At 33.3% G+C, this 24,456-nt stretch overlaps 1 protein-coding gene across 9 annotated transcripts in view; it reads right to left on the bottom strand.

Moving 5' to 3' along the window:
* Positions 1–24,456, bottom strand: part of LOC119633932 (restin homolog) — a 63,572-nt gene that overhangs the window by 19,339 nt on the left and 19,777 nt on the right. For 5 of the 9 annotated variants that reach the window (XM_038027772.1, XM_038027773.1, XM_038027780.1 and 2 more), the window contains 8 exons: positions 22,796–22,858; positions 8,036–8,170; positions 7,831–7,872; positions 2,205–2,357; positions 1,923–2,129; positions 1,643–1,808; positions 1,408–1,585; positions 1,042–1,104 (listed from right to left, as the gene is read on the bottom strand). In XM_038027772.1, the coding sequence (XP_037883700.1) occupies positions 1,042–1,104; positions 1,408–1,585; positions 1,643–1,808; positions 1,923–2,129; positions 2,205–2,357; positions 7,831–7,872; positions 8,036–8,170; positions 22,796–22,858 (1,007 nt within the window). The remainder of the gene's footprint in view (positions 1–1,041; positions 1,105–1,407; positions 1,586–1,642; positions 1,809–1,922; positions 2,130–2,204; positions 2,358–7,830; positions 7,873–8,035; positions 8,171–22,795; positions 22,859–24,456) is intronic. The other 4 variants (XM_038027776.1, XM_038027779.1, XM_038027775.1 and 1 more) reach the window with 3 other exon arrangements.

The following is a 24,456-nucleotide window of genomic DNA, read 5'->3' as shown; positions in this document are numbered from 1 at the left end:
AAAATTAAATACATGAAATTCACAAAAAGGCATAAGAACAGTACGATAAAAATTTTTCAAAAAATATTTTAGGATTATTTTTAAACCTTATAAACCAAACATAAAAAACAAAAAGAAGAGAAAAGAAGAATGCATCAGATAAGCAAAGCAAGCAAGATAGATTTACATAAACGTTTTATGGCGAAACTTTGATACCCACTACTTCGATAATAGAGTTCACTTGCAGCTCATTGCAAAATCAACCGGCTTCGATTTTAATAAACTAACTTTTGGGTTGTTCCGTTATGTAACTAAGCATCTCTAATTTCTAATCGATGTCCATCGAAGCTTGTAAGCTCATTTCTTGTTCGCCTTTTAGTTTTTTTTCCCCGGTTTTGGAGTCATTTTCTGTTCTTATCAAGTAAAACGTTTTCATATTTCACTTTTTGCGGACCTGAGATTTCGAATAATAAAACCGGGAATGGCTTGAGTCGTTGAAGAATGCATGGGATGTACTAAGCTCCCGGTTTTCGATGGTGGATTTAATAAATGGAAGAGTTATGACTGCCGTTCGACCAATGTCAGCATCGGCCGATAAGGAGATTTTCCTACAACAGATTAGGAAATGTTGTAAATTTCAAACTTTTTATCCTTTTCTCGCCTTTTCATAAGCAAGGACGACTCTAAAAGTTTTATACCTTTTCCGCGAAAGGACAAAAGAGTTTCTGCTAATTATCTGGTAGTGGGTATAAGGGAAAATGAAATTTGATATAAGGGGAATAAAAATATTCTTATGCTTATGTATGAAAGTGTGAGTGAGCGGTAAAGTAAAACAATTTGCCAGAAAACCCTACGAATATCGGAGACACAAATATTGAAAACAAATTCAAGTTCTATAGGTTGTAAAGAAAGACTGAAGTCAAGGGAAAATCGATACAAGAATAAAACGAAATGTTTCACTTGTGTAAATATTGATAAGAGCGCGTTTAAAACGAGAGATATCGTGGGTGTTCGGGCATTGATGAATTAAATGTATGCACATATGTATTAAGAGTAGCATACCTGCATAGAAAATTGAGTTTTTGGCGCGGTTACAACAACAGGTTTGGCTGACGGGGATTTTCGCTGCTTGGACAAAAGAAACATTCAGTTGAAAAGGTTAATGGGTTATTAAAATGTTAGTTGGTTGACAAGAAATTCAAAACAATAATAGTAATAATAATAATAATAACAACGAAAATATTTGAGAAAAAACAAAAAAAAAAAAACAAATAAATAAATAAATAAAGAACTAAACACAAATAAACAACAAAATTTCAATTAAACAATTTGAACAATTTAATCATCGATCGAAAATGGTTGTCAAACTTGGCTTTTGAATATGCATGCGATAACGATAACGGCGCTAGCAAAGCGATTTATTTATACCTGAGAGTTCAAGCGTAAACGTGAGGTGTTTGTGGAAGCAATGCTGTTAAAAGTGCCCACTGAAGTTAATGACTCACGCGATCCCGTTCGGGAGAGACGAGTCTTTTTCGATGACGGGGACAGCGAAACTTTTGCGATTGGCACAAAAACGCCATACTTAGGTTTACATTCGAAATATCTGCCGAGAAATTGATTTAAGAGATGAAAAATTATATTTTGATCAAAGCAAACCAACCTAATGCCATCCACAGAGCCATCATTTTTACCGGTTGCTTCATCCAATTCTATGCCGCACCAATTTCCCGAAGCAAATTGTGTTTCGCCAAGATAACGCAAAATACCAGGCCGGCTTCCAAAGCCGGAAGACACAATAATACGATCACCCACAGTTAAACCATTTTCTTTTTATCGTGAATGATGTTTTGAAAATATCAATTTTGAATGATAGGGGAAGAAAGGAAATAAATGCGGATTTTATGTGTGATTTTTTTTTAATATAAATATGTCAGACTTACTGCCCGGGATGCGTAAAAAGGAGCTGCGTGTGCTTGCGGTAGGTGAGACTGTACGTGAACGTTCTGGCGAATTTTTTTGCAACGGCGATGCCAGTGTTTGTGCTCCGGGCAATGGGCTCAATGTTAAACGTGTTAAACGTGAAAATATGCCTCGTTTCGGTTCACATTGAAAGTAACGTTTTCCGGCCACGCAACCATCGTTTTTACCTTTTTTTTTTTTGTTTTTTTTTGTTAACTATTATAACCTCTCAACGGCAATTTATGGCAAATTCATCTACTTACCGTTCGGTTCATCCAATACCACACCGGCCCATTCGCCGGGTGCGAAATGTGTCTCGCCGATATAGGCAATCTGCCCAGGTCTTATACCTCCAACCCAGACTCTTTGGCCAATTATAAACTGTTCCGTATCATGCGTTAAAATCGCTCCATGATCTATAAAGAAGAGTTGAGAAGAAAAACGAAATTGTTTACACACCATCAACATTTAACTTTGTACCATAAAAGTTATGCGTTTTTCGATTAAAAAATTTAATTCGTTACTCGCTACTAGTATGTTTGATATTATTAAGTTTTCATGACTTCATGTGATACTTTTTTAAAAAGACCAAAGAGGAAAACCGAATATTTAATCAAATTATAAAGCCAAACGGCACCATCCCAGTGTTAAAATGCGAGAAATCATGAGATACTGCTATGGTGACTGCTATTGTTTAAAAAAACGTTTAACACTTATTTCAATTATATAGACACCGATTTAAAATGACCGAATCGATGTGTGACGTTATGATAATAAAATCGCAGGTGGAAAATTGTAATTTATCATGTGCCACATATGGAGCGAAAAAATTTAGGTTTTGTTTTATTCACATTCTGAATCTTTAAGCAAATCACCAAACATCAAGACGTATGTGTGAGAGAAAAAGCTGATATTAAAGAAAAATCGTTTATGCTAAACTGATTGACTAACTAACTGGACAAAAGCAAATATAGAAGCAACTTCGATTGGACAAAATTTAGAAAAATTCGCATTCTTGGTGATATTTTAGTTGAAGACACAGAACATTAGAGTATCAAGCATAAGATTGCATTAAATGTGAGCTTAAGAAGGCTACTAAAGCTTGTTGTCATCCTCACTATGCTCAGAGATTATGATTTTCATGCCAGTGCATGTCAGTGCAAAAGACACAATGTGAGCCGATGGAGCATACCGAAAACTTAACAGATATTAAATATGGGCCAGGGCCACTTAAAAATCTAATACAAAATGAGCTTTGTCCATACAAAAAGAGCGCTAGCTATTGTCAGACATTAATCCATAACCTGATGCAAATATTTTCCATTCAAAAATTCGATGAGAAAATAGGTTTGATTGTCTAAACGACGCATCCGCAATTGCGATGGGTTCAAAGCGATGAGAAGCGATTTTATCAGAAAGGAGCTCAGAGGAGCTCAGAAGTAAGGTTATTGTATTTTTTTCAGCCGCAACTTCTAAACATGTGCCATAAGGGGTAAGAGGTAGGATTGCTCTATAACAGCCTCACAGAAGAGGATTTGGGACATTTTTTTTTTTGAGATAAAAGGAGAGGTAATGGAATATATAATAATATTTGCCGATGATATTAGGATTATAAGCTTAGGTAGGTACGAAAGAAAAAAATAATTTTTAAAAAATATATTAAAAATGGCAACACCGCAGCCATTCTCGCGAGGCGTTATCGCCTTAAGGAGCTCTGTGGCACGCAATGCAACTGATCAAAATTTGATTTAAAAGAAAAAAAATTCATTTAATCGACATGCCCACACCTAGTGACACAAGGAGGACTTTCTAAGAAATATTGATTTTTGTTTGAACGGCGAATATTTGAAAGGAAAAGCTCAGCCTTTCACCAAAGAAAATGGCACTGTTTTGTTGATAAAACATTATTTGGATTTAATTATCGAAAATATTCTACGCCTTTCACTTGAGAATACTTTCTTGAAGATATTGTAAAAAATTGGAACGAAATGTATGTATGATATTTGTTGGAGTTAAGGTACATGCCGTTGTCAAAAAAATCAAGCTTCCAGAAAAATGCATTTAAAGTTTACAGTGGCCATATACTGTCATATACTGCCATTCAAAAAATCAATGACAATTGTCTTTTTATGTCACTCTTGACTTATATAAGAGATCATTTAGGCCAATAATAAAAGAAAATTGATTTTTTGAAAAATTTACAGTGGTCTTACGCCTTAATACGTGCCACTTGGTCTAGTGGCTAATCAATATTGCAAGTGCAAATTTTAATCTAGATCTATGAATCTAGTCGTAACTTCTTTTGTACATTTCATAGCTCTCTGAGTACGATAAGTTCGATTCTTGCAACTGATCCATACGGTGATTTGAATGTTCTAGGAATCTTCTGATTGATGTATATGTAGTACTGCTGCAGGTGACAACCATTAATTGAGCCGCAAAAAGTAACTGAGTTGTTTGATTATTTCAAGGTAAGTGGAATCCAGCTTTTATGGAAAAGATTATTAAATTGTCGGGACTTCAAAGCACTTTTCCGAAAAACAACACTGGCTACTGCGAAATAGTTTTGATTTGCTATATATTCCCACAAAAGCAAACTACTGCGATAACCATCACAACCTCATATATGTAAAGAAATTCTATATATTTGGCTGTGGCCGAATCTTGTAAGCGCCCTTGCCTTTTCCTAAAAAGAATAACACAAAAAAAATAAATAAAATTTCGATACTCTTTGGCGTTGGGGGAACGTTGCGGATTATTTCTATGTGTCACAAACGCTTTGACAAACTGAATACATCCCATCCTTTGGTGATGCATATGAAAATGTTTTGAAATAAAGGAAAAATATTTCTCATGCGATAAATTTGTTTGTTTTTTTAATTCATAGCTCGCAGCTATCCAAGTGCTGGCCGCGTCTATACCATCTTTTGAAAAAAACAACTATTGGTTGCCCTTTACTTTCTTGGTTACATTTTGTTTGCTATTTTTCTTTCTGTTTTCATTTGAAAATTGCAACAATTATTAAAAAATTTGCTAAAACTTGGACAATTATTTGAACAATTTGCTGCATTTAACATGAGAACCTGCGAGTCTTCAAGACCGACATTTATCGATAGAAAAGTAAACCTACCTACACAGTCAGTTTTGCAGTTTCTACAGAAAATGCATTTAAATTGATTTTTAAATGCTAAATAAATATATATATATAAACACACCCACCCACCAAAAGCTAACACTTTTGCATTCAATAGCAATAGTAATATACACAGAGAGTATGTTTTATATACCTATTTTAGAATAAACTATAAATGATGTGTTTAGCTTGCCGTCGTAGTGCAGCAGCATTAGATCATTTCTTATGCCGCCACACATTTGTCGATACGTAAATTGTCCGGTTGTGTAAATTGCACAAAAAGAGTCACGTTTAGTCGCCTAATGACATTCTAAAAATAGTTGAACTCGAAAAATGATTAATGCATGTGCGTTTCTCGTTTCAAAGAAATGCGTTTTTAGCGCAATAACCAAACAAAGCGATATCTGTAACTGTGAGCGCAACAAGATTTTCTAATTTACTGACGCTATAAATGGTATCATTAGATGGTTCTTGTTGTTGTCGTTAGTAATACTGTTGCGACGGTGGTTGATCGTCAAGATTTTCTCTTCGCACACATATATGTATGTATGTATGATGTGTGTACACCTGTTAGGGCGCCTTTTCTTCTCCAACACTTTGAGAATAATCTTAAGTATAACCATTACTAGCTAGATAAAAAAATCTTCTTCACCCATCGTTAGCGTGTCATTGAAATAGAAAAACTCGAAAACACGAATGCATTTATCTCCAAGATGTGATTGTAAAGTCAAGACTGTGTGTGCATAAAAATGGATCAAAATACAATCTAGACAGATAGATATTCGAAAATATTCTTTCGCGTCAAAACTTTATTATCGAAGCGGACCCTCAAGTTGCAATGTTTTTGAAAATCCTCCCTTCAAGGACGGGCCATTTGCATCAACTAACGGAACCACTGTTTGATTTTTTGATTTCAGATAAAGCTGTCATGGAAAAGTCACGCTGCGCTGGCTGAATTTTCAAAATTGTTATATTAAATTTTATGTTAATTTTTATTTTAAATAAAAATTTTACAAAATATGATTGAAATGTTGATATCTTCTGTTAATTGAAAAGTTCTTTTATTATATTAAAAAAAAAAGGAGAAAATATGCCTTTTTTTTCAAATCCATTAATACAATTAAAAGACCGCCTATGTAGGGACAGAAGTAGTTTCAGGGGGTTTAACGCAGGTGCCTGCCGGAAAGGCTCAACCCTGCGGTGCCCGCTGGCACACGGAGTGAAACGTCACTCACGTCCCACAGGGAGCAGGGAGGCTCCCTGCAGTTCCAGATCAAGGGCATGTGCATGGCATGCCCTTCCTACTGGCGGAGGCGAGGCCTACCTAACACCTCAAATATTTAATGTTCCCGCTATATTGGGGGCAACCACAGCCACCACGAGACACCCCTAGGGGACACTGAAAATGCTCTCTCCGCAACCAAATACTAACGATTAGGTAACGTATTATCACTTAAGGGCCAGAATACATATTTTATTAAATCGCTGATCAGTCAGTCGTAAAGTAAGTCTATAGATCTTTGCAATTAAATTGTGAACCTTAATAGTGAACAGTTAGGAAGATCAGGGAGAACAAACCCAGATATAGAAAAAGCTGTCTTAAACAAAAGTGGTTTAGTTCGTCGGTTGAGATCATTTTGGAACTTAGTTGCCCCGTCGAGGTTGGGAGATCGTCTCAAAGGTACGTAATTATGAAATGGGAATTCCAAGCACAGAAAATACACATTTATTGTAGAAAAATGATAAAATAATATATACTTTAATTGAAATATTGTCGCATCGTTAGCTATTTGCTTCTACCATCTGTCTGGCGATTTTGAATGAAACGCCAAAAGCAGTATTGCTCTTTTGAGGCAAGCCAGTCTTCGAGAAATTTTCACTGGGAAGCGCTGCTGAGCAATTATGCGCCCCATGGTTGCAAATGAATGGTAATCGGAAGAATACAAGTCATAAGAGTACATCTCACGGGCTAGCATTTCTCGGTTGAGCGATTTCAATGTATCGAGAACTGGTTTTGCTATATGGATGGATCAACGGATGTCATATATAAATATAATACGCATTTTCTCGTCGTATTTCTGCTAAAGAAATTAAGTCTTACAGTCGACGTGGGTGGCACGTCTACATTTATCCATAAATTCTTGTGTCTCACAGTTCCACTTTTCATCTCGAGTGAGGATGTAAAAAAGATTATCATTCGTATCGTTCGTTCGTTTGACACAAATCTAGACATTTTCATTGTTTGAGGTTAGCGCTACTTGTGGGCAAACTCCAGTTGCATATTTGCGTACCTAGTAAAAAGGTAGACTAAATCTTGCTCTAAGGTACGCAAAGTGTATGTAAAGTCTTTACGCAATGTCGAACATCTATTATAGAAGCGGAAAAAGAGCGGATAAATAGAAATGCAACGCACATGGTTTCTTTTCGGTACATTTAATATATTCCTGCGATAACTATAGTTGAATTTTTTGTGTGCACGGTAGTAGGGCGTCCATTATCGACAGTAGCAATGATAATTCACTTTATTAGAGTCGAAGTTAAGAAGTTTCCAATCTGTGCTTATATGCTTTACAAACAGATATGATATAAACAATCCACTTACATGTTGGATTTACGAAAGAAAGCGTTAGAAAAGTTAATTTTTTTAGTGAAAACAATTTTAAAATTTGTAATGAAAAATATTAGTGAACAATTTTAGAGAAATTTTTTAATCTTCAGTAAAATTTTTAATTTATTGAATCCGCCGCTTTGCTTACCTGAACTTCGTCGTCGGCCAGTGGCCTCTAGATACAAATCGTCTTTAGCATAAAGAACATAACAACAACAAGCAAAATTATAAAATAAATTAAATAAAAATTACAACAAAAAAAAAATAAATAAATATAAATTATTTATTAAAAGAAAGAAAAAAATAAAAGCTCATAAGAGTTTGGTAAATTGACAAAACATTGAATGACTTACAAGATTGTCGACGATTGATATCAAAATTCTGTTTATTGGCAGACGCACGAAAAGAATAACGCATAGGTGAATATCTGTCCACTTCCGGCGACAAAGACGATCGTGTAAAACGTCTGACAGTCTCTTGATACAAATCTATTTTCACAAAATCAAGTGACGATCAACACAAAAGCAATAAATTTCTGTTTTATTAGGATGACACTGTACATAATTTCGAACGCGCATAAGTCATTAATTATTTATTATAAGATGAAAGTTTCTTTAGAGACCGTTACACAATCCAGTTAACCAATATTATATCAAATATAGTTGAGTTAATATAGACATGGGCGTGACAATGCGTTGTTAGTTGCAAAGAAAACTAAACTAGTAAAAGTAAATAAAGAAATGACAAAAATCGATCGTTAGTCGACATGACGAGTACAGCAAAAAAGTTTCAACTTTGGAATTTTATGAACATTGTTTTACCGTTTGTGGTACAAGGGTAGATAAAGCGGCTATTGTAAGCGGCTGTATATAACACACTGAAGGGCTTGAAATAGACGCAACTTGTTTCAGTTCTACGCACGTCTGTCCGTCTGTCCACCTCGCTTCGCCTTTAGTTGTTTCCATAAAAATGAGAATTTCAATCAATTTTCCTACGATGTGGTTAAAATTATTTGACGTGTCGCGCTGATTAGGAATACAGTGCTATTTGAGGTATACTTTCATACATCCTCTTATGCCGCGTTTGCTAGGTGTAGCAGTACACTTTTTTACTTTTAAAGCTTCCTATAGAACTTGAGCCTTGCCAATGACATCTTTCTTCGAAGTGGTGATATCATGGATTTATGAAAAATGAATTATGTCATACGAGCGAGACATTTACGTTTAAAATAATAAGAATAACGAGAGCATATGTTATAAGACAAAACACTTAGAAACTTTGAAAGAAGTCTTCTAATCGTAAAATTAAAATTCTTTGAAAGTCATTAAGCAGACATTTCATCATCAGGGTACATTTTCATATCTTCAACGATCAATAACAGAGAAAATAAAAGCATTGGATAAAAAAAATTTTCAAAATCAAACAAACGAAACCATTCACTTTTTTGATTTATAGCATTAGAAGACCATCGAATGAAGGCGAACAGGCTATGAAAATTATGAAAGCAATTGTTTTTAGTTTTACATCTAGCTTCTAGACAGCGGCTATGAGCATATTCATTTTATCGTTCAGATTGTCACAGAAGTAAATATGCTCTGAACTGAAAGGTGCGTCTACTTAGTTTCATTGTGGATATGTCGAGGTTTGCTTATTGTCGTCATTTTTAAAATAAACAAAAAATTAACATAGAAACATTTGGCTCTCGGCCAAAATAAAGTCAAGATTTTCACATAAAAACATTATACAATTAAGACAAAATTTCAACTCGACATTGTCGATATATATAAATTATCTGTAAAATCCATTACATGTTTTACTAGCGCGAGCCCACCATGAACTGTATTACTTGCTTGACTGCGTAATGTCTAATTGACTAAAATTTTTTTTTTCATAGCATACTAAAAACGTAAAATATTTCGTCGAGGAGAATTTAACATTCGACTTAACGATAGATTCTATTTCTTACACCGCTTCTGACACAAGAGTAATCGTGAAAGAGTACTTTCATATAGTCTGGCCTTTTGCCGTTCCGATCGGTTTAGAAACATCTTCAAAAACCGTTTAAATTCGTATGTGCTGCTGACGGTATATCGATGTTTTGCCCCAAGGGCAAAGCCAATTGAAAATAGGTTAGATCGGACCGCCCATCGCATGACGGCTTATGAAAAACAAGTCGCGTATCTTAAAATTTCTTGACAAAAATCGCAATATGAAGATGTTAACCTACCATATTGTCAAGAAATGTTTGGATGGACCAACTTTTTGAGATAACCCTTTTAGTGATAAAACAGTGTAATCTTCAATATTTTACGGGGAAAATTTGTGCGTAATGGAAAATTGTCATAAGAGTTAACTTTAGTAAATATGGATCACGTTGGTCTATTTTTGGATTTACACCTCACCTGACAGTTTTCAAGACAAGTAAGCCCTTGTTTGACAAAAAGGTCTAAATTTTAACATTTCATGAAGAAAATTGCTCCATAGTAGTAGTTTTGAATATAGATTGAGTGTAGAAAATTTGGACCAGACAGATCTATATTTTGGACTACACTCCAAGGAAAGTAACACCAAAGTCTACAATTTGCTAATTTATGACAGGAACAAAAGTTTACCAAGAATCACAAGGTTTTTCAAAACGAGAAAATTGAAAAAAAATTTTTAAATCTGGCCCACGTCCATACAGGTTTTGATTTCGCTTTCATCTCTCATGAAAATTATGGCCACCCAATTTTTTAAACTCCCTCCAGTTTAACCATTCTTATGAAAAATGAGGCGATTCCGAATCCATCGCTATAGTAAAAGATGAGTGGGTGGGATGCATGCTTCTGCTCAAACTTAATATACCATGTATCGCAAGTAGTATAAAGTATGAAAATTGCAACTTTTAAAATTTCTTAACAAACATCGCTAAGTAAATTATTTTCGGATCATAAACACCACCCTTCATTTGACGTCATATTGTCGAGAAGTCTATTTTTTAATAGTGCATGGAAAAAATTAGTAAGCAATTCCCAAATTTGACATAAAAGATTCGCAAGAGAGATATTACGGCGATCAAAAAAATCAAGTGAATTAGTTTAAATTGCATTGTTTTGCTATTTTATAGCGAAGATAATTAAAGGTTTTAACCAGGAGGAGGTTGTGTAGGTTATTTAATGGTCAACCTTGCCTGACGGTAATTTCTTTACTTGTTTTTTGTTTTCAAGAGACTTCCATATGTTTGCATGTACGAACGAGCGATCGTACACAATCACTTTGTATGTATGTATAGATAGATACCATGCATTATGATGTCTTTGGGCCAAAAGAGCTATTATTGCAATATATATATGCGTACTGATATACATTGCACAGCATAATTAATTCTTTTAACATAAATATGACCCAGATAGCCTAAGAGTAAATAGCAACATTACTATGAGGACATTAAAAATTATATTTTTTTTTGTTTATTCTTCTCTATCAAAATAATAGGCTACGAAGATATGGCGGGAACATGAAGCTATCGATGATATCGATTTTTTAAGGCTTTTTCCCCAATCGTAAGGTTGGATTTAGTTGGAAGATTGCAAGAACATATCTTGCTTTTTCTCCCTCTCTCTCTCTCTCTCTCTCCCTGTCTTTGCTTTGACGCTGCTCTATACACCGTTGAACAAAGGGATTATACTAATATTGCCCTTTCGTTTGAAAAAGCAGAAAACATGAGTGCCATAAGAGCGAGGTTTTTGTTGCTTATTTATTTGCCTGTGTTCGAATTTTCAATGTTAAATTGCAGACATGGAAAATTCATATGAATCGACTGCAATAGTTATATCTCTAATTATATTATTATGACTGTTATCGTTATTATTATTACTGTAGTTTCCCAAGACTAAAGAAATAAATTCTAGGCTTAATAAAGTAGGATTCGCTCTGGCAAGCAGCAAGACTGTCTTTTTTCTTGTAACGGATAGACTAAATGGTTAGTCTTGTCGCTTTAATAAAGTTAACTATCTTATTGACGTTATGTTCGACGTTACTTTCAGGATGTCCATAGGGTTAAAAACTTCGAAAACGAGTCTTCCAGTAATGCAATGGTTTCTGCATTTAAAAAGTATATGTTCAGTCATAAGATACCCATTCAATAGATCCAGATTCAGAGTTAGTATGTTTGGCGACTGTTAGTTTACAAGTTACAACTGTTTTGCTGATGCTTTGTCACATATCGCTTTATATTTCACGTAAAAAGCGCCAAGTAGCGCTCTGAATCAACGAAAGTTTGTTGTCAAGAGTAGGCAAACGCGGCATGTGTTTTGAAAATACCGATCACAAATTTTTTTTTTCGACAGACAAGAGTCGCCATAGCGTCTTTTAAGCCAAAGCTGATTATGAACACATTGGCGTTTTGTCTCTTTAAAAAGGACCCTTTAATCAACACAACGAAAATCCTATTTTTTTTCATTGTTTTAACAAACAAAAAGGTAGCGTCACTAAAACAACTGTAACTTTTAAACTAATGGTCGCCAAATGTCATGAAAATCTAAAATATCTCGTTTGAAAGATGATCCTCTTTAGAAATCGTATAGCCCTGTCAACAATGTTGCCGTATATGTGTCAGACCTGAGACTTATTGAGTGATGCGTTACGTGCTAATCCACAAACGGTCATTTACATGAATTAACTTTTAAATAAAAATGTCATGTATCTGAAATAAACCCAACCCATATTCATATCTTATAACGTTTTGCTTTTATTACTGGGCTCAATATTTAATTTCCTTTACTTAACCAAAGCCGATAGCCTGTACAATATATCTACATATATATATATATATAGCTGTTATTTGTATAATTATATATATTATTTGTATAACTATACAATGTATAATTAAAATTATATATTGGTTTTATTTTATCACCCTACAGTCAATTTAAGTCACAACTTCTACTGAATAAATTGTGTTTTTCAGAATTTTCCTAAATTTTCTACGCGCTTGTTAAAGTTGTCTCGTTTAAATTAATACGAGAGATATGATTATTTTAAAAATTTTATATTATAATAGGATGACTTAATAACGTATTCTCCTTTTACTTTATTTATTTATATATATTTTTTTTCAATAGTTTCTTGAAATATTCTTAACGTTAAAGTTAAGCTGTTTACGTAAATAAATATTTATGAAGTGATTTTATCTGAATAATGAAAATATGATCGTATAATTTGTTTTGAATTTACCGCATTCGAAAGCTGCAACTAGAAGTAATAATAATTCTATTGAAAATTAACACTAATTGTCTATTTAAAATAAATAATAGATTTTAGAAGTATGTCTAACAAAGCGAGCAAGCAATACGGATTTCCATGGCATCGAAAATAAACCGCGAAAATAGTAAAAATTTACACAGAATTTACGATATTTGACGAAAGCTTTCCCTTTTTGTTTAACTTTTGTTTATCTATCGCTTAGAACAGTTAAGTGTAAAAATAAGAAAAAGTTACGCTTGGTTGAGAACAAAAGTTTTTAATGTTCATCACTTAGTTACATTGTTTTTGCAGGGAGGTCGTATGAAAGCGTCATATCGAAAGTATACAGTTATTTTTATACCCATTACCTACGGGTGAGGAGTCTATTCATTTCGTCAGAAGGTTTGCGAAGCCCAGGCGAAATCTTCAGGGATCCAACAAAGTATTTATAGTTTTGATCGCCATCTAGTTATGAATCAATTTAAACATGTCCCTCTATCCGTCGTTGTAATGTCTGCCTGTCTAGTCACAAAGTTGAAGTTATTGATTTGAAATTTGGTCGAATCATTGGAAGTTCTTGCACGCAAGTTGGTATTAAAAGTGAGTCAAACCGATTGAAGTATTCGCTTACGGTACCACTAAGAACAACTACCGTCTTTCAAAGGTAATAAAAAATGAGTTTTTTTGTTCATAACTCATAAACTATAGCAGATAAAGTATATTCTATGGGTGACGCTGCAACATCTTTATAAGAATCGAAAAAGGTGATCCAACATTATAAAAAATGGAAATTTAATTATTTTTTTCAATATCTTTATAAAGCGCGGACGCAAAATTCAAAAACCCCATAGGATATATGAATTCTTGGCCAGTTTAAAATTCGTACTGCGCCTAAGCATGTATCTTTGTTCCCGTGTATACTTGTCCGCTTGCCCAACAATGTAGTATCTGTAGTAAGCATTCTCCCGTTCACGAATATGAAAAATAAAGAAAGTGTCCAAACCAAGCCAAACACACGCCGAAAATGACCAAACGCTTGTGTAACAACAAAAACCGAGAAAGCTTTGGTTTCTGTGCATATAAATTTTCGCTCTTGTACTGAAAGTAGAAAAAATCAGCCGCGCCTTTTTTTTTAAGGCTATCTCGTATGACGGATATGAAAGACTCGGTCACGACTGAGTATATTTTTCCTACTTGTTTTTCACTAGAACGTTTCGAACTGAACTGTACATGATTTCTTTTCGATGCCTTGCTTTTTGTGGATAAATTGTGGAAGGTATTAGAAGCTAAACTGAGAAATAACGAGGCCTCTCCTACAAAGGCCTCGAAATCTCGGACCTTCTACTTACTTTTTGCTCCAAAGTTTTGAAAACTCTCTTTAAATGATAAGAATTTAATAAATCCTATATAGCTAAAATTTTCTAGACGCTAGTCTAGGCTTAATCACAGGAATTTACAATCAATAACGGAGCAGAAAGGTGAACAAAATAAAAATAAAAATAAGTAAAGAAAAAAAAGATCTAAATGACTTTCTTGACCACCTGCAATTTATATATAATACACAAAGTCATGCAATGCTCTATAATAAATCTTTTATACGTATTCACGTGAAATCGATTTTAATTCTACTCATTATATCATTCATCACAGTCGCAATGAAAATTTCTAAACGTCTATCGATTAACATTCTTTAGTATAATCTTCATGTCTTGTTAGGTATTAGATTCTCATGTTTCATTCGTTCTCTGAACAAATATGCTCTAAAAAATCAAAACATTCGTCGTTACGCGAAACTGAGACTTTTGTTTGGGATTTTCTATTTTCAAACATATATAAACGCACAAGCATACATAAGCGTTAAACTTCATGTCGAAAATGAAAATTAAATAAAGTTAGATATGAGTTTCCTTAATTGCTAACAACATAACGTCTTATATAAAGTAAATGAGTATATCAATGCGTAGTAAGTCATAATGAGTCATCAAAAGCTGAAAAGCCGGCTAATGTTTGCACTTTTCGCGATCACAATGATTGCAACAATGGGAGGTGCAAAATGGCGCTCTATTGACAATTGTTTATAGCAGTTTTTGTTTTCTTTCTGCTTTTCATACGGATACGGTCTTGCTAGTTTATTATGCGGTTTGTAACATGCCGGAGTAATAATAAATCAATGAAACGATTTAGAAAAAGTCTGCCAATCGACCCGTGCTTTTTGATAAGACCGTAGCCTCCTGTTAGGATTTGCACTTGGATCAAAATGCGGCCGAAAAAATTAAAAAAAAAAAATTTAACGCATCTACTTCGCATGTTAATATGAAAAATGCTTTGCCTCGAGCCGTTGGTAGGCAACTAATAGGCTTTAAAGCAAACAGCGGATATAGCAGATATATCAATATCAAAATTTGCCATAAATCTCTCTCACAATTGTCTGAAAGTTCAGGACAAACATAACTCTTATCAACTATCACATTTAACGAAAAGCTTTATCAGGTTCATATATATGCTTAAGATAGTAGAGACGTCATGCTCAACGCTCGCCCGAAAACAGTTCTTTATCATTTCTTCGGTCTTTAACTATCGTAAGATATATTCAGCATGCACTTTAGAAGCGACTCATCTCCGACCCTCTATACCTTTCTCTATTGAACTTATCAATATTATAAAGGGCTTTTCAAATATTGTAGACTAAGCTAACTATTCAAGTATTTTCGAGATGTAATAATGGACTGTTTACTAAAACAACAAAATGATTTAATTTCCATAATTCATAGCATTTGAGAGCTTTTACTACATTTTGAGTGCTTTAGTTCCTTTTAGTAATTGAGAAAGTACTTGTAGTCCAATTCAATCAACTGCATAAGCGACATTCAATCTTGTGCGTAGATATTAAATTTTAATTTCTTACTTCAAACTTTTTTCATTTTCAATATACTGGCAACAAAAGTTAACGAACTCTGATCTTAAGACTTTTGCCATAAAGAAGTTTTAAATAAAATTGGAAAACAATCGTAGAACCAAACCAAGGCTTGAAGAAATGAGAAATCCATGCATCCTGTCAAGAAATAGTAATAATGTCTACCTTTAGTTTACACAAAGTCGACTTGAATCGATTACTTGATGTCTGACATTTTTTTTTTTTTTTTTTTTTTGTAAACTTTTATGTTTTGTGCAAACACACATAACACATAACATCCTTATGCAGCACTGGCTTGACCTCGTTGGTGCTATAAGAAGTGCAATTAACTTAGTATAAACCGTAATTGTGTGTCATTTTTACTAATTTGTTTTTTGATTAATCACTGCGGAAAGATTTAATGAAAGCATCCTTAACAAAGAACTAACACATTGTGAAATTTGAATTCAAATTTGAATTCAAGAAAAACATACGCTGATGAAGAAAATTAATTTTTCTAAGCAATTTCGTGCTTTTGTATTATTCTTATATTCTAATATATATATGTTCCTATTAAACTGTAACGCTAGAATGGGAAAAATGAATGCTTTGTAATCTAAAAACATATTGCAATGACGATATGCAGCATTAACGTAACTGTCACATTGGTTCGAACAGTTTTCATATTTGTGAAATCTTGAATTATTAGGTTGTCAAGGATGAAACTTGTAAAAAGAGTCAAGGTCTGCTGATAACTTTTAAATATAAAAAATTATTTTACTCATCACGGTTTACGGCCATATTGTCTACACACTTTTGCCATTTAAGCGGCAGTTTGTTCAGGCCGGCCTTGGCGGATGAGAGTCTATGAACGCTGGAAGATCAGTTTTACTCGGAATTGAAATTTTTTCCTATCAAGAACTTGACCCAATTGCGAAAGAAGTGTTAGTCAAGGGGAGCTAGTTCTGTTGAGTACGAAGGATGATTGAGAAGTTCCAACTCCAATTCCTGTAGTTTTGCCACTCACAGTTACGCAGCGTGTGGCAGTCTAGCGTTACCTTGCAATACGATACGAGTCCATCTGTTGACCAGTCTGGACTGTTTTTCTCCAAGTTTCAGCATCATTTTGTCTAGTTGGTTAGAGTATATTTGATGGATCTGTCGGATGAGGCTAATCTCATGAAATCGTAATGAATCACACCTGCTCTAGGCCACCAAACACTTACTATCAGCTTCTTCTGATGCTTTGGTGAATCCATTTCACGTCATAAGTGATTGTTCGATTCGAAAATGGATCAGATTTGTGACGAGAAAGCAACATCAAACAAGTTTCTAAACACTTTTGTTTCCGTTGTGTGTTCAATTCATGTGGAATCCACTTATCTAACTTCTTCACTTTACCGATATGAGCTAAATGGGTTAATATTGTTTGTTTGGCAAGATTAAACTGGAATGATAAATTATAAGCACTTTGAGATTGGTCACACTGAACGGTGACCTTCAGTACATCGTTTCATTCTGGGCGACCACGTGGATCTTCGTTTTGCTTCAAAGCTAGGTTTGCGAAATTTTGGCAAATCAGTTTGATACTGTCTGCTGCGTAGTTACACTAGAACCAAATGCGCGATTTATGTTTCGCGCTGTCTGCGATACCATATTTCCGCGTAAGAACTCATACTTCATGACAGAGCGAAGTTCCAAACGTTCCATTATCAAAACTATTAAAAAATAATAGTTTTTAAGAGAAGTTAATAATATTTTTTAGGGCTTGGGAAACTTTCTAACAAAAGAAACAGAACGATAATATATTAAGTCGTTGCCAAATAACAAACTCTCAAGGCTGGCAAAATTGTAAACTGCAAGTTTCATCCTTGCCAACTTGATATAAGTACACAAACTATCGGCCTAAGTGAAAAGATATTTACATAAAAGAGCTCAAAATTTTTTGACTGCATTGACGTGGTTGAGACCGGCAAGCGTTAAATCTGAGTTCTGAGTTGTTCTTAGTATTGCGTGTTTGGAAGCAAGAGCTTTCCACTTATTTCACGGAAACTAAGTTCTTCTGGAACCTATGTCTCTTCTATGACACTATGCAGGCTCTTGTGACGGTAGCAACTATTGGATATTAAGGTCTCCCTAAGTTCATTTAAAGTAGGGAACAATGTTGCAATGACGCCAACGGCTGTTTGTACAAAAATATCAGTCTTAATAGCTTACTGGCCTGCGCTTGAGCGCTAATATCGTTTATTAATTAAGTCATCGAGCCATTGGGTATGATATTGTGATGTTATCTTCTAGATGTGAGTTTTAATAAAATATTTCGTTGAATTCTCTACTTGTTTTGTTGCTTAACGGTAGACCTTGGCTATTTCAAATGTCAAAAGAAACTGCAGTAAATGTCTCGTAGTATTTCATTCCGAAGAGTCTACTGACAATAGAACTTCTATATATTCAGCATTTATTTTCGCAGATTAGGTTCAAAGAGTGCCTATAATGTTTTTTGCTTAGGATAGTCAAGGACACTTAAGGCCTTTGCTAAATATTCATCACTAACGACAAAAGCGATAACAAGTTTATTAGATTTTCGTTTCCTAGATAGTGGGTACAAAAAAAAAAAAAAAATAATTTAATTAAACAACCGTTGACATTTAATTAACAGTTTTATATGAGAGAAAAAATGAAATAACGTGGGCGAGTGTTTTCAATGCCCAATAACTTCAAAGCAATATTTAATTGATCTATTAGAGCGATATACAAATATATCGATATATGGATTATTAGCGATGCTGATATCTATTCCTACGTGTTTACATATGCATGTAACAATAATCAATTTCCAGGCAGTTTAAATAACATAGAAAAAAAAAAAAAAATAAAAAAAACCTCAAATTACAAAATGATGCAAAAGCAAACGTGGGCTAAATGTTAATGTACTTAAAAGCCGGCGGAAATTTGTTTAGTATTGAATTTTCTACTTGAATGCATTTTAAAATTATCATAACAATAATAATAATTAAAGTGGGATGATCAAGACATTTTTTCATAATAATCGCAGATGATCTACCGTTTCGGTATATATGTATACATGATTAGACGAATCAGCCTATTAAAGCTGTCAATACAGTATGCAAGCATTAAATAAATAATGCAATACAACAAGGAATACAACTATGAATAACTAAAGCACACTAGTTATCACTTCTTAAGGCTGAAAATTTCGAAAAATTTTCCAATCTATAAGAGTTTACGATAGAACAAAGTCATTGCTTAATGTAGTTTATCGAAAGTAAATGAAATTCATATGCAAACATGCGATTTAACACTAGACCTACCGTTTGGGCCAATTTGACTTTTCTCAACTATTCGGCTACAAAAAAATTATTGTAAAACCTGTGAAGCTTCAAAACTTTTGTTCCTCTTTTAATAAGGAAAACTCTTTAAACGGCTGTAAGATGCCGATGACGCGTATCTGGTTAAGACCTTCAGGTAGGTATACGCAAAACGTGAGAGGGTCGAGTGTTAAAAATTGCAATCATGGACAATCTAACAGTCTGACTGGTATAGTTTAAAAAGTTATTGACTGAAAACAGTTTTTGTGGTAAACGAAAGCACAACTATTTACACCTTTCGAATGTATTTCGATACCTTGCTCGCCGTCTTATTATGATAAGCTCTTTAGCTTGAGTTTTCTTCTTGATAGATAATATTACTTTCCCAAAAAAATGGAAAGTTAGATGGAGAGTGTGGTAGTTGTTCGTTTATTGGGATTAAGCTTTGCCTGAACGTTGCCTTGTTTCGTACGTTGAGATGTTTCATTACTGCAAAATTGCAAACCGAATGATATGAGCAAACTTCATACATCCTCTTTCCTCACAAATCACATCTGTAAGGCTTACGCGATAGCTCTCAAGCTTTGCCTTCTTGATTTCATTAGCATTCTCCTAGAGTTTGTATGTGGTGAACACAAGTCAAAGGCAGACAAATCATTCTTCTCGGACTGTTAGGAAGTTTTTTTCCGTTCGTATATTTGTGTTTTTATTATAAGGGTAGATCCCCTAGTTAGCTTACAACATTTGCAACGATTTGAACCTGAAAATTTTTATTAATATATATTGTGCCGACTGTTGTTGTTGTGTTTTCGATTGCAAAAAATCACAAAATTCTTAGTACAATTTTAAGGAGAACGGCTGCTTTATAAATAATAGGTTGTTAAGAGCTGAACTGAAAAAATGCATTTGCATCTCGAGCATTGCTGCAATAAAGTAATAAACTAAACAAGTAGAACATATGGCTTACGTTGCCTTACTGAAGCAAAAACTGACTATTATGACATTAGATTTTGTTTAGATAAGCACTAATAACGTGCAAAATTTCTTTGAAAACTGATATCTTTGAATCAACATACATTAGCGTTGTTTATAATATCATCGCAGCAATTTGACATCATAAGGTGCCTTAAATATTAACCATAATTTGGTTTTGTCTTCATAAGTGCTATTGTTTTGCTTGTCAATGCAAATGCGTGCAATAAACTGAAAAGTTTCCCATCTACTTGCATTGCTGGATTCAGCTCAATCAAATCATATTTTGACATTTGGTTGCATGATGCACGATACAAAAGCAATCTATATATATATATATACTGTTCACAGCTTAGTCGCGTTCAAATTTAGTAAGCTGGGTGATTGCAGGGTATTGCCAATTTTCAAAAAAAAAAAAAAAAAAAAAGATGGCTTTGTCATCTATACCCAACTTTGAGAAGGTAAATGCATACATCTTTATATGAATACATATGTATGTGGAGTCTGTCCGTTCAGCAACCGAGAGCAGCGATTGGACGCTTGGAGTTACAGCATGATTACTCAGCTCAAGCAAAGGGCTTAACTATGCAATTCATGATGCTGATCGCATAATTTCGACTAGAAGCCAAAACCCTCCTTCAAACTTTTGTTAGCCTGGATGATATTTAAAATTGGCAATTTTCTTAATCCAACTTAGTTCTTGTTCGTACTTTCATGAGATAATTTATTATATTCTACTATTATTCTTATAAGACTCAAACAATTCTACAAACGTTTATAACCATAGGTCGAGAATTCTATTAGAGTTCTTAGATATGAGGAAAATATGAACAAGTGGTTACAAAAACATATATATCACGTTTCGTAGGAAATATTTCTTTGGTACATATTGCGGTAATGAATATGACCAAATGAAATCTTTGAGGTTGGAATGTATTTCTTTCATATGTAAACAAACTTATATAATAGTGTGTATACACAATTTTATTTTATAACTAAATTTATTTTGATTTATAATTTAATGATTTATATAAGATGTACAAATAAATTCCTGCTGTTTTCTAATCAAAAAAATTAACTATATTTGAAATATACTCGTTATAAAGCTTAATAATATTATCTCCTATCTTTAGTCATTTATCGTATAGCTTATAGTTGCCACACTGGTGACTTGGAACCTAAATAGACGTCGAACACTTTTCGAAAGTCTTCAACTTGTGTGAGCTCGACTTGCTAAATAAGACTGCATCCATCTGAATAAGCAGCAAGCGGCAGGGATCAGACCTGATTAATATAGCGGATGCGGCAACCCTTCTCAGCTTAAGTCGGAAATTACTTTTGTTAGAGACGGACGGACTTAGGTGAATTTTCATCACTTTCACGACTAGCATTTTTGCATCCAATATCACGTTCTAACTGTTTCGTAGCTTACTGCACTTTCATTCAATGTCAACTTAATCGTTTCCGTAGCTCAACTTAATCGTTTAGCTGCATTTTTTCTAGATTAAGTCAGTAAATAGCGCAGAAAAGTGCAGTGTCATATATGACATCTTTAAACTGAAGGATAGCTTGTAAGCAAGCGTAAATTACACCTTTCAAACAATATATCTAAGTTATCTTTAACTAAAATTTCGGGAAAATTGAAAGCGTGAGATAAGTTTTATGAAGCGACCAAATTCAACGCGAGCAATTTACTTGTACATCTAATAATTTTTCCCGTTTCTGGATACTTCGTTGTACTTCTTTTCAAAAATCATCGTATAAAAGCAAAAGATTCCCGAATGGCTTAAGCGCAGCGTATTACAAATGGAGCAATGCGGTCGCGTAATGGTTTTTTCGCCAAAATCCACGCAAGCCTTACTGTACATACTTTGTTGCTTTGAATAAAATTTATATTTTATATATATAGTTTGATTGTGATCGTTCATACACCTCATGGATATGATTCGAATTTCAAATTATTTCTCATTTATTTATTTATTTATTTTTTTTTGCATTTTTTTTCAATGGATAATATTAATGAAAATTTCCTTTGAATGAGTGAAATGAAATCGTGATGGTTGACGTTTCAAACAATTTTACAGAATTGCAGAAGACAACTCACAATTTTTGATGCTCTTACATAAGTTCGCATTATAAGAAGTTTATATTCCCATTACCCAAGAAAAGGTATTCAACTTTAATCAAAATTAATTTAATTTAAAAAAAAAAGTGTTGTTCATGACTAAAGTTCGTATGAATAATTATTTGTCGTCAATGTGTTTATGGTTAAAAAAAAAACAAAAAAAATAATGTTCAATATGATTTATAGTTCGGTTAACTTTAACTTTAATTATATAAATCAGTACAATAGTAGAAAGTTAATTAAAGCAGAAAACTTTGAATATTTTGTTTGTTTTTTTTTTATTTTTTTTCTTTGAAATGAAACGAATAAATTGGCACGAAATGTATTGATATTAAAGTGATATTGAAAAGTTAAAAAAAATTTTTTGGTTAAGAGCATGAAAACGTAGTTATAATTAAAATACAGCTTTATCTGTCAACATTAAAATTGTATATATATAAAAAAAAAATAAAATAAAAAATAAAATATAATAATAATGATAATAATAAAAAAATGCAATAACTTGATTGAAACTCGAAATAAGTAACGATTATGTAAAAATGAAAAATAAAATTTGCAAAAAAATATTTACCCGTATGTACCGAATTGATGGAACTGAGATTGTCATCGCTTTCACGACTCATACTGGTTGAATCTAAAAAAATGTTAATAAGAAGGAGAGAAAACAAAAGAAAAGAAAAGAAAAGAAACAAACAAATAACAACAAACAAGAAATAAGCATTCAAATCAAGCAAAACAAAAATTTAAATTAAATGGTAATAAATGGTATGATAATAAAATAAAATTAAAGCAATAAATTTTTTGCAAAAAAAAATTATATAAAATAAAATCGATATCAAATCGAGAACACCTTTTTTTTAAAAGCACTTTCTTCATTTAGTTCATCATTTAGCTTCTTTAAAGAATGCCCACAAACAACAACAAATAGTTCCTTTTAATAGGTAAACAATGCCTTGCATTCATGCATTGCGTTGCCATGCAATTTTTCATTAAGTTAAATTCGCTTAGGGAGAGGATGCATCAACTTGACATAAAAGTCGGCAGAATTTATGCTAGCTTTACTTTTAATTTTATTTTTATTTTGAAGCATTATCTTTGCATATAACGCCATATTTTACCTTAAGTTTACAATAGAAACAAAGAAAAAAGCAATAGAAAGTAGAAAAAAAAACCAAAATGGCGATGAGATACACTTGAAGTTGAGTCTTCAAGCCTTTTTTTGTAGCGATATCACAATTTTATATAATCACTATAGAAAATATTTTATTAGCAAATTGGGTTGAATTAATTTAATCGAAAAGATATTTCTCATCTCGCAACCAGATAACACAAAACCCAATACATAAACATTAAAGTTTCTGATTAATTGCGAATATGTGGGTTTTTGTTCATTAAACTTTTACTTAACGTTTCGATATATTTGAGGAAAGTCTTCGATCAATATCTGTTAATCGTTATGTTGTGTACGTGTCACGGGCAATATTAAATGTTTAAATATTTAACGAAATTTAAGCTTGCGAAAATGACAAAAATTTTAACATAGCTCTGCTAAGCAAAGCCACGAAAGCATTTACATCATGTGGCAGAAATGGAACTTTTTCAAAAAGCATTGTAAACAAAACATATGTAACAAAATATGGTGTTCGTCTGAGTAGCCGAAGGCGAGGAATCTCGACTAGCAAGTCAATGGTCGTGGATTCGAATCTCAAGAGCGGTAGAGTTTTTAGGTAGAGTTTAGTCTTAGAATTTATTTCTCTGGCGAAATTAATAATAATAAGAAAAGATGGTATGGAAAAATCTTTTTGACTATGTTAAACATGAGCTTGAGAAGCGTGAATCAGTGCAGTTTATATTCAGTTCTATTCCTACCATAATTTGCTTAAAATTCTTCTGGGACTTTGTTTAACAGAACTCTGGTAAAGGCTTAACATAGCTCGTTAAAATTTCTGGTTTGTGTTGTGTTCTACTTGCATGTAAATATAACTTTACATCCTTGCTAAGAATACGTGCTATTTATCTTTTATTATAAGGAAAAAAGATATGAGATATATTTATTCAAGCCATTGACTATCGCTAACCATTAATTCTTTTGTCTTTCTAGCAGAAAAGCCCACTTTTTTGGGTTATCATCATAAGCAGTGTTGCTCGCGGCCAAGAAGTCATTGATTGAAGCAATAAGTACCGTTAAATACAGTGAGGACGAGAACACCATCCGATTTAGTATTGCTTACG

This window comes from Glossina fuscipes, unplaced genomic scaffold (genome assembly GCF_014805625.2).
Source record: "Glossina fuscipes isolate IAEA_lab_2018 unplaced genomic scaffold, Yale_Gfus_2 2, whole genome shotgun sequence".
Classification (NCBI taxonomy): Eukaryota; Metazoa; Arthropoda; class Insecta; order Diptera; family Glossinidae; genus Glossina; species Glossina fuscipes.
This window is presented reverse-complemented; position numbering and strand designations above follow the sequence as displayed.